Source organism: Chamaea fasciata, unplaced genomic scaffold (assembly GCF_029207755.1).
Source record: "Chamaea fasciata isolate MVZ Bird 193981 ecotype frontalis unplaced genomic scaffold, bChaFas1.0.hap1 SCAF_3, whole genome shotgun sequence".
In the NCBI taxonomy this organism is placed as follows: Eukaryota; Metazoa; Chordata; class Aves; order Passeriformes; family Sylviidae; genus Chamaea; species Chamaea fasciata.
Genome location: NW_027094088.1, coordinates 26,329,476 through 26,340,671, shown reverse-complemented (window position 1 = coordinate 26,340,671; position 11,196 = coordinate 26,329,476). Strand labels below are relative to the sequence as shown.

Genomic DNA, 11,196 nt, shown 5'->3' with positions numbered 1-11,196 from the left:
TGCCGGCTCTTGCCGCCCCGCGCGCCCTGGCAGCGGGCAGGCCCTGTGACAGCGGCCGCGGAGCTCCGCGCCCTGCGCGGGCTGGGCTCGGCCCGGCCGCGGACCCTCATGGCGCCGGGAGCGGCTCCCGCGAGCACCGGGCGTGCCCGGCCGGGGGTCGCGGCCCGCGGGAGCCCCGCCCGGCAACGGCCGCGTCCCTGGAGACAGCGGCGAGCGGGACCCAGCCGCTCCTACGCCCTTCTCTGCCCCGCAGCAGCAGGACAGAGCCGGCAGCCGAATCCCCCGGGCCCAGGGATCTGGGCCGCGTTTCACGGCCCGGTGCCCCGCGGCGGTGACGGGGCTGGGGACACCCAGCGCCCGTGAGCGGGCTCTTTCTTCCCCCGGGGGTTCGCAGGTCTGACTCGTAACGGAGCGGCCGCGCTAGGGAGTTTCCTTCCCTCTCGGGGTCTCTGGAGAGCAGCTTTTGGCTGGCAGGGGGGAGCGTAGGGCCGGCAGGCCATGGAGCGGGGCTGGTGGGGCTGGCGGGGGCCGCGGCGTTCAGCAGCATCCAGGCGTTCTCCTTGCCCCCTGGGAAAGGGCTCCGTCTCCGAGCCTCTGGGAGCTGGCACGGCAGAGCCGGCTGCGCGCAGTGGCCGCTGCTGCGGTGGGCAGTGCTCAGGTCCGAAAGCGCTTTCGTTTTTCTGACATCCCACTGAGGCAGTGGCCCTTTCCAGGTCATGCTGACAGAGATCCAGGACCACAGTTTTGGCCCTTCACACTGCCAGGATTACAGTGGTGACATTAACCAAACTCCCAAACGGCCAGCTGGCCTCACTCAGCCCAGTCTCCCATTACAGACAAATTTCATTATATCTGAAGCTAAATAGATTCCTCATTGGCACTTTTTTTTTTTTTTTTTTTTTTTTTTTTTTTTTTTTTTTTTTTTAACTCACTTAAAGCCCATTGCAGTATCTCAAGCCCTGGATTAGCCTGCAGTACAGTCTCCTAATGCACACTTAGCATTAGCCTTTGGAAGAGCATGGCAAAGTCCCCACAGGTGTTGGTGGGATCAGTGGTGTTAGCCAGACTCTGCATCACTCGCCTGGACTACAGGTAACAGCATTAAGGTCAGCATACCTGCAGATCAACTGGCATTTTCAGGGTGCTTCCGCAATGATGTAAGAGCTCCCTCAATTAATGGGCAGACAGAGCTTCAGTGCAGATGCAATCTTAGCTGGGGCATAACCACCCTCAGAAATAATTCATCCCACTCTTACAAACTCTCCAGTAAGCACGGTGTTTACAGTTGTTCCATTTCTTGGATCTCTGTAATGTTGGTAGCAGCATCAGCCAAAGGTCACCAGTTTCCATGCAGCTCTTCTTTTTTTGGTCTCTCTGGGATTTGGTGTGAATGGAAAGAGCAAAAAATCTTTTATTTCCAGATCAAAACAGGTTCAGCTGAAGAAGGTTTGTTAGGCATGTTAGTAGCAGCATAATTTGGTTATGTGAGTAGATTTCTGTCAGTTCCTCCTGAGGAAGGGAAGTGTGATTTCCTTTATTTTTTTAAGAAGTTCTAGAATTATTTACTTTTCAGTCTGATCTGGGTGGTAAATGACAAAAACTGGGAATTTACTACATGGCTCTGTTCATCGTATATAGCCTAATAAAGGCTTTTTAGGATAGGTGACTGATGTGTACGTAGAGTGGGTGGGAAGGAGCGTGCATTAACAGTGTTGACTTGGTTTATTGATGATGAATTACAGCGCTACCCCTGTGTTTAAATACATGCTTAGCAAACCCAGCTCTCAAAACTGGCTTAGAGTCTGAGCTCTGGCTGGGTGAGGCTCCCACAACCGAGGTAGAGGGGGTGAGCACTGAAGGAGAGCCTTCCCCTGGTGGTAGGGGCACCTGGGAGGTGTGTTCACCACACTGGCATGGTGAGAATGGATGTGCTGGGAGCAGCGGCTCAGCATCAGACCTGGCACCACAGGCATGGGGTTGATTTGGATGTTTTGCAGCCTTGCTCATGTTGGCTTCGTAGTGAATGACAAGTGGGCATGATGGAGTCAGCTGGGCTGACCTGCTCTGGGGCTCAGATCAAGGGAAAGCTTCTCAGCAGCCTGGGCAGTTCTGCCTCAAGGCAGCTGTGTCTCCTGCCTCGACTCTTGGAGCCCATTCAGCAGCCCTGCATGTGCCATGGGTTACCTACCCTCTGAAAATCAATCTGCCATCGGTAAACAGGCAATTGGATCATCTGCTGGAATGTCAACAGGAAATAATCCTAGGCCACCAATGCTGCACTGGCTCTCCCCAACAGCTGGCCTTTAATGATTGTTTCCAAAAGGTCAGGAAAACCATCAGAAACTCCAATCAGCTGTGACTGGCCTGAGGGACAAAATGATACAGATGCTTTTTGAATAGGACAAAGAACTGAGCAAGGAGAAAACAATTTTCCCAGTTCCTTCTATTAATGCCACCTCACTGCCTCCTAGCTGTGTTTTGCCCTTCCACTGAAGTCCATCAAGCACCAGGAGTTGGGTCTCAGCTGGGTTAGTGTGCTGTGGAGAATCAGGTCTCTTCTCCTCCCCGTGAAAGGTGGTTCTTTGTCATAGCACCTTCCTTAGGACACAAGGACCTTTGCAGGGAAAGGACTCCCAGTCCATCCTCACAGCTGCCTACCACTCATTCTTTCTACTTCCACATCCACCCTTCATCAGATCAGGCTTCCTTTTTCCACAGCCTTTACCTTTGTCATCTGTACACTACTGCCTCTCAGGAAATACAGCTTCCCTGCCCTTGCCACCCTTCATCCTCCTGCTTTGGGCCAGAAAATGCCCTTCCACTGCCATCTCCACCCTTTCCTGACTGTCACTCTCAGGCCTGCCTCAAGTGCATTTGAAGAACCCTTTGCTGACATATTTGCAGCATGAATCATTTGCTCCTCTCTTCTAGACCTCAGCATTTCACAGATCTCCTCTCTTCCCTCCTTTGCAGCCCCTTCCTCAGATGCCTTTTGGAGGGGGAAGGAGCAGAGGCAGTAACACTAGCAAAGCCAGCTCCAAAGCTTTCAGGTAGAGGGCAGTGCTGACAGATGCGTCACCAGCTGGGAAGGCAGAGGGTGAAAGGAGCAACCTTGTGCAGGGGAAGGTAGGACTAAGATGGTTCATCTAGGGACTACTGTCTGGGTCACATCCCTCACAAAGGAGGAGTTGGTTGGGATCAAACCACCTTTTGAGTGTGGGATACGGTGGCCAAAGATCCTACATGGCAGTTATCCTTCTACAGAATCTTTCAGGCAAGGCCACCACTGCCCTGAGATATCCTCTTCGTCTTGCGGGAAGGCGTTCTCACCTCTGACACTGCCATCCACCTCTGCCTCATGCTGCTTTTAGGTGTCCTGCAGCCCATAACTGCCCAGCCCTGTGCTGCAGCCCGGTTAAAGTCCAGTTAGCCTCAGTAAGGATCAGCACGGGTCTGTATGCCCTGGGGGACACTCACCAGATCTAGATGCTCTTGTGGAACCCAGAACTCAAGCAGATAATTCCTTCCTAGAGTCTTTTCTGCCTTTTTCAGACTGGCTGGTTAGAGAAATATTGGGACTTCCAGGCGATAACCATACATGTGAGATTCTGAGAGCGCTGGCCTTGAGGCTGGAATAGGAAACAGCAAATGGAAAACTTCGGTCTGGGAAAGCTCTGCAAAATTAATAGGATCAGGCATCCTTCCTTCTGCTCCAGGCTGGTTCTTTTAGCTCATATCTTCTTTGGCTCAGTGTGGTCTGAACAGGTCTGACCCATCTCATAAGTTAATGGATGTTTGGAAGGAGTTCAGCCAGAGAATAATGGAGAAAAGCAGGAAAAGAATACACTTACAATGTATTAATCTGCAAAGCATCTGTCTTTATAGAGTCATAAGAACAGGCATACTGGATCAAACCAGGAGATAGCTGGTCCAAAACCCCGTCTCTGACAGTGACTAGAAGCACACACCTGGAGAAGAGTAGAAAAGCAATGCAAGTGTGTGTTCTTTCCTGCAGCACTCTCTCCACCTCCAGCTGCGTTCAGCTGCTCACACTGAGCCACATGACGTCTGTGTATTTCATCATTCTCAAAGCGTTTCTCTTCCATGGACTTTTCTTAGAGTCTGCACAGACTCCTAGCATCCACAGCATCCCGTGGCAAGGAATTCCCCAGTTCAAATGCCATCTGTGTGAAGAACCCTTTGCTTTAAGCCTAGCTTCTGCCAGCTTCCCCTATTACTTTTATTGAAAAAGACAGTAAACAATCAATTCCTGTCCATCCTCTTCAACAGCACTCTGAATTAACACCACGTTATTATCTCCTTATTGCATGTGGTGCCTAGAGACCTCTTTGCACAGGGCAGAGTATAAAGATGAGGCTGAGTAATAGTTGTTTGTCTGCAGTGCTTCCAGTCCAAAGCAGAGGAGGCAGGCAAGGGGAAAGTGCATTACAGGAGAGCAGTGTGAGCTGACCATTAATATTGCTGGCTTCTTTCTAAAGCTGCCTTTTTCTTTTGCAGGTAACCACGTAGTGGTGACTCTTAAGGAATTTTCCCCTTGTTTCTCCTGAAGGAGAAGTAGGTCCTGAGCAAGGATGCAGCAGCCTGCAGCTGGCGACAAGAGCACCACTCCCTCACCATGTCCACCTCAGGCCAACCTGGCTGATGGCTCATTCTACACACGCCGCTGCATCACTGAGGATCCCAGTTGGTCCCTGGTCACTGTCCTCCCCCTCACTGAGCTCTGCCTCCAGCACATCGTTCATAATTTCGAAAGTAAGTGGGAGCACATTTACTCTAGGACCCATGGAGAGAGGGTCAGTCCCAGAGAGCAGAGGGTCAACAAGGCAGGCAGATGCATCTGACAGGCAGTATGGCACCCAGCCCTGCCAAAGGAACAGATGGGGAGAAATATCCCCTTGGGCAGCCAGTTAAACAAACTGTTTAATTGCTAAGTATGTATTTGTACACTCAAAGGATGGCTGTAGTCCTCTGGGCTGCAGTCCAGGATGTGACTCTGACCTTGTTCCATCACATCTTCTTCCATCCATGCTCTTCTGGAGTCCCCTCAGCCATGACCGGGGCTGTGCAGTGGCTGTTTCCTGCTCCTGATTCAGACAGACATTGGGGTAGCGCTCGAGGATGGAGCCCTGTTGTACCAAGTGCTGTACAAAGAGATGGAGAATTGCTCCCTGCCCAGAGGAGCTATCATCACATTACTGTACTCACAGGCTCAGCCCTCCTCCATGGCTTTTGGTGCTGATGTGACAAGTTATATCCTCAGGCAGGGAATGTGCTTTTGAAGCAGGTGGACTGATGAAACACAGCAAAACAGAAGAAGTGTGTCTCATCTGAGAACTGACTGGGAGGGGGGAAAATCAGGGCCTACCTGTCTTTTCGGCTGACTCAGTGAAGTGGCAGCAAAGACCAAAGTTACTTTTAAGGCTATGTCCACACTGGGACTGTAAGACAGTACAGAGGAGCTCAGTGCTGCCTTATGCCAGGAGCTGATGGTACTTGAGGGTCTGAGCTGGGACAACCTTGCAGTCCTAGCAGCCTGATCAGTCAGTTTGATGCCAAATGCATTGGACCTGCATTGTGCACACATAAAAGCAGTGTGCTCATTTTCATGGGGAACCTCGTGCTGTCACTTGAGCTGTGAGGATGCACCTTGCCCATGGTGGGGCCTGAGTGAGCCTGAGTGAAGCTAGCCCAGCCCTGCCCATACATGTCTCACCCTGCTTGTGTTGTGGGACTTGGCAGAGAAGGTCACTGCAGTGTCAGCTGTGGGGCACTGGAAAACAGACTCCAGGAAGAGGCTTGTGTAAAACTGTCAGTATCCTTAGGAAGGAAATGCCCCAGCAATAGGGGAAATATAAAGTTAACCCCACTTTGTGTTTGATAATCTCGTTTCCCATACGCAGATAGGTTTCTCCACTGATGATTTATGTTATTCAACACAACTGTGTACACATTAACCAAATATTCATGGTGTGAGTGCATGTGGCTTTTCTCTGGCATTTCTTGTCACAAAGAACTTCCACCGGAGAAGACAGCTGAGACTTAGGGGAAGCACTGGGAAAGAGACTCAGGGACTCAGAGTACCTGGGAAAACAGAACTTTTATTTAAACAAGGTGGCCCTAAAAGCTAGGAGTGTGCCGCAGCAAAAAGGAACAGGAATCAATTTGAGTTAAGACCGATGCTTGGATTAGAATAAATAGGCACAAGGACCTGCATGAAAAGCACACAGTTGTTCTCAAATACTATTCTTCAATATGCTTAGAAGCCAAAAGGGAGAAAGTTCAGCAAATGGCAGGCCAAGCTCTCCCATCATTGTAAGGCTGCATTAGTTCTCTGGTGAGCAAGAATTCCTGCCCTGAATATAAACTGCATTCAAACTAAGTTTAAATGGGGAGTTCAGTTTCTGGCGCAGTTCCCAAATATTATGAGAGTAAACCCAATTTCGCTGATGTTTCATTGTAAAAGTTAGAAATCGTATATGGAAATGTACAAATAAATCCTACACATCTCTTGCCAACTTAGCTCTGTGCTCCAGCTTCTGGCAACCAAGGAGAGAGCCAGTACCAGCAGAGAGGAGGGCATGGGCACACAACTGGGGGCCCGGGCAGAACCATACTGCCAGCAATTGTTCCTATGCCCAGACCAACCTCTCATTCCTTTTATCTCTTCCAGAGAACCCTATTTTGAACTATCTTTTGCCTGAGCACCAAAAGAAGGTGGTGGACAGGCTCTCCACCAGCCTTCCACTCACTGTGACTGCCAACATAGTAAGCCATGAGGACTACTGGAAGAGGTGCTGTATGGAGCGGTGGCAAGTGTGTGATGTCTCCAACTATGGAGGCAGCTGGAAACGGATGTTCTTTGAACGTCACCTGGAGAACATTCTGAAGTTTTTCATCCCTAACGCCACAGACCCCAAAGAGGTCCTAGACTTCATCCCACTCTGCAAAGGCTACGTGCAGAAACTGGAGATTGATCAGTTCCTGCCACCTCTGTGGGTGGATCTAAAGGAGGAGAGCAATGACCTCTCTGACACAGAGGATGAAGCTGAACTTGGTGAGGTCTACATGCAACACTATGACCTGAGAGATCTCCTTATTGATCTCCCTCACCTTCAAGAGCTTCATCTCACTTATGGTGTGAAGAGCTGTGGCATGAACTTTGAGTGGAGCCTCTTTAACTTCACTGAGCTGGACTGCTCCAACTTGGCTGCTGCAGTGAAGATGTGTCGTAACTTGAAAGTAATGCACCCCAAACTGAACCTTACTCCCTCAGCTAGATCTTCAAATTGTTTGTGAATAGAAATACAAGGACCAGTTTTGCTTGCTGGTATAGCACCCCTCCTTTTGCAAGTTACATGCTCTGTCAGAATGCAGAGATGTTAACCTGCTGGCCTACTGTTGAGCATCTTGTTCTGCCAGGTCCTTGTTAGAATGGCTTGTCAAAGGATCAGAGAAAAATACTTGCTCCCACAAAACTTGTTGCCTGTAGCATAAGTGAAAGCAGCACTCCACTGTTTTAACTCCTCATATAGTTCTGGGAGGGAGGAGAGGAAAAGTCCAGAGGGAGCTTTCTGTAAGGAGTTTTTGGTAGTTTTGCTCAGTAAATGCATGCCAGCCTCTCAAGAGCAAAGACCCCCAAGAACAGCATGGGGAAACACTCACACTTGCCTTAGAGCAATGAGGGATTTTACTCCTAAGCAGCACAGTATCTTCAGCTTTCTGGTAACTGCAGTGCAGATATTCAGTGCCTCCAAAACATCAGTGGGCACTGCTATCCAGAGTGGAGCCAGAGTAAGCTGGATGAACTCTGCACAGATTGGCATGCTTTGGGAAATATGGCTTCCAGAAGACAAATTACCTCTCTTGTGGCTGTTAAGATGCCGTGGCCACACAGGACATTGTGCTGTGGTTACCACTGGTGCACATGTTGATTCAGACAGGTTTGACTGTGATCTGGGGTGGGAACCCGCTGCTAGTTGCTGCACACACTTGGACAGTTTTATCTTGCTTTAATTTAGCCCCCAGTTAGAGATCTTGTACAGTCAGAGGAGAAGAACAGGCATTTATAGGAGACAAACCCTTTTTCCCTAGAACAGGCATGGGACATCAGTGGCATACCCTGCTTGCTCGAAGTATCTGCCCACTAGGACAGCAACTACTTGAGCCTGCTAGCTAAAGGTGTCTGAAGTGAAGGGAGATGAATCCTGTCTGGTGGACCATAGGTTTAACTCCTTGATGATCTTGTACAAAGCTAAGCCTAAAGCATTGGCTGTTGTAGTGACTGTGGTTCTTATGCTCACAGGTTTTCAAGCTGACACGAAGCAAAGTGGATGATGACAAGATCAAGATCCTGGCCCGTAACTTGCAGCATCACCCTTGCTTGTTGGAGCTGGACTTGTCCCACAATCTCATCAAGGACCATGGGGCACAAGCTCTTGGCAAGCTGATCAGCCACAGCAAATTAGAAAACCTCGATCTGTGTAACAACCAGATCTGTCACCTCGGGGCTCAGGGTCTTGCTCAAGGGCTGGCTGAGAGCTCCACTCTGACCTCCCTGAATCTGCGCCTCAACTTTGTGGAGGACAAAGGTGGGGAGGCGATTGGCCGTGCCCTGCTGACCAACAGCAGCCTGACGTCCCTCCATCTGGGAAGTAATAACCTGTCAGAGCGAACCGCAGCAGTGTTCTCCCAGGTCCTGGCTCAGAACACCACTCTGACCAGCATCAGCTTCTCGTGCAACCACCTGGGGCTGGTAAGAGAAGCCTCTTCTCCCTGCAGTCGGTGAGCCTGCCTGGTGGCCTTGCAAAGCAGACTCTGAGCCTGTCTCAAAGCCACAGAGGCAAATGCATCCCTCATTTTGCATCCTTGCTGTGATAACAATCAATTGTGAGCAGGGAAGAGACTGCAGCAGATGTCAGGAAAGAGAAGGACACCTTCTCTGCATGAACATGCATTCACCTCACTTGTTACATCTAGCTCTGATCATAGGGCTGAATCTGTCTTTGAGGCTTTGGGCTTTTGGGCAGAGAGGGATTTTCCCCCCAGGAAACTGAAAACCAGGAAGCACGTCTGGGAAAAATCACAGACGCTTCCCACACGTGAGCGTAGTTAATGATAGGCAGCATGAGATGAGGGTCTCATGTATATCCTCTGTGCTTTCGATCTGCTGTGCCATCTGTCATTCAGCTGCACACAGATAGTGTCACCCTTCCCAGAATGTCTCCTGTCCATCACACGCTCAGAGGAGGCTGTTAGAAAACTGGCTTGATTGTTGAGCTTCTTTAACTCACCCTACGGCCCAGGAGTGGTGCAGTGGGTCAGGAGTGTCATGTCTGTGTGCTTGTAAGTGGCTCCTAAAACATAGGCTTACATTTTCTAGACATAAGAGCATCCACAGATCTTACTACATCCCTAAGAGCTGCAGTATGCAACATGCCCACAAAACAGACCGCTTCTCTTCTGCTGATTAAAAAGAGCTTTAGAAATCTGAAACTAGACAGCCAAAAGCAATCATGCTGGCTTTTAAACTTTCTGTGCTGCCTCAATTATTTTCACTGTCAAATAAAGAGACAGCAAGACCAGCTGTCCCTGCTGGCAGGAATATTGGCATCAATGTGTTTGACAAGGGTTTTAAAAGAATTTGATGGCAGAAAACCTTTTGTGAGTTCTGAGTTTTATGGTCCTGGATGTGGAAAACCATTTGAGTTTAATGATACAAGAGGACAAAGATCGGAAAGGATAGAAGGATTTTTGTTTAGTAAATAATAATCTCTGTGCTTAGCATCTTCCTTCTGATGAGCGCTCCTGTTACCCATTTGTGAAGTTCCATGGCAGCCCAAAAGATGGCTGGTAGTATTATCTTTGGGAAAGCTGGGAGTTTTTCTAGAGATGCATTCAATTCTGACCTCTGTATCACATTAAAAAGATACCTCTTCCCAGTTGTTTTTGCTCTGCCCTTTTTGGCAAAAGGGCTAAGAGGCAGGGTGTTGGGATGAGGGGACCATCTGGATGGAGGAGAAGGGGCAGGAGGTATATTTGGTACCTGAAAGGGAAGAGCAACAGCAGAAAAAAGTTCAAATTGTCACATCCCTGAATACAGTGCTTCATGTATGGGGAGAAATATCTCAGAGTGGGTTGCCTCCCTAAGGCTACATGACATTTTCTGTCTCATGCAGGTTGGTCTTCAGTTACATGAGATATTCCCCTCAGGAAAGCCAACCCAGCCTGGGAAATGGCACCCAGACAGAAAACTGCCAGTTCTGGGGCTCTCAGGGCTGCCAAGATGAGGAACAGCACTCTAATCCATTTGTCCCCAGCCAGCAGTAAGCTAGGAACCAGGGGACAGGGGGAGCAGACTCCTCTCAGGTTATCATTGCCAGATGTGTTATTAACCAGCATGAGCTTGAGAAGTCCTGACATGATACCCAGAGGGAGTCATTAGCATGTGTCATATCACAGAGAGGTGCATAAGGTTACACTCCTCCTCTGCACAACATTTCAGACCTGGGTGGAGGCCTTTATCCCTCTTGGCACCATCTCATGGACCTCCCACTGACAGCAGCAGAAGTTGCCCTGGGGAAGAGGGAAAAGGAGCAGTACACATCTGTTTTGGATGTCCTCCTTTAACCATCCCCTCTCAACCTTTTGCAGGATGGTGGGAAGCAGCTGCTTAAAGGGCTGGCAAACAACAAGACTTTGACCGAGCTTGATCTCCGGCACGCAGAGGTAGAACAGGAGACTGATTTCCTCATTCACGAAATTGTGTGGGCCAACCGGGAAGCGGTGAGGCTGGGATCTCTGCAGCACCCCACCACAGAAGCCCACTGAATAAAGTGCTCCAGGGAGCAATGAGCTTTGGGTGTGCATTCTTGGAAACACTTTACTTCAGGATCTTGGTTTTATTTGCTTTTCTCAGAAACGCTTACCTTGTGGCTGCCACCGCAGCCTTTCCCAGACCCCCATCATCCAACCTGTGACTTAATTGGAGACAGACATTAGAGCTCAAGGCACTGTAATGGCACCACAGAGCAATCTGCCTGTTAAGCCCTCTCTCTCACTGCACCCTAAACCTCACATCCTGTGAACCTTGTATATGCTCCAGCAGCAAGCTTAGTTTAGGCAACTGAATATTGTTCCACCTGTAAAGCAGCTACAATGAAGTCTCCGCCACCTAAA

The 11,196-nt window shown here is 49.6% G+C and overlaps 1 protein-coding gene across 1 annotated transcript; it reads left to right on the top strand.

Annotated features, from left to right (window-relative positions):
- The first annotated feature begins 4,577 nt into the window (after window positions 1–4,577).
- On the top strand, window positions 4,578–10,997 carry TCTE1 (t-complex-associated-testis-expressed 1). Its single transcript, XM_066180402.1, has 4 exons — window positions 4,578–4,773; window positions 6,692–7,260; window positions 8,324–8,773; window positions 10,672–10,997. The coding sequence occupies exons 1-4, from the start codon at window positions 4,593–4,595 to the stop codon at window positions 10,846–10,848; spliced, it is 1,377 nt and encodes a 458-aa protein (XP_066036499.1). The 5' UTR covers window positions 4,578–4,592; the 3' UTR covers window positions 10,849–10,997.
- The last annotated feature ends 199 nt before the right edge of the window (window positions 10,998–11,196 follow it).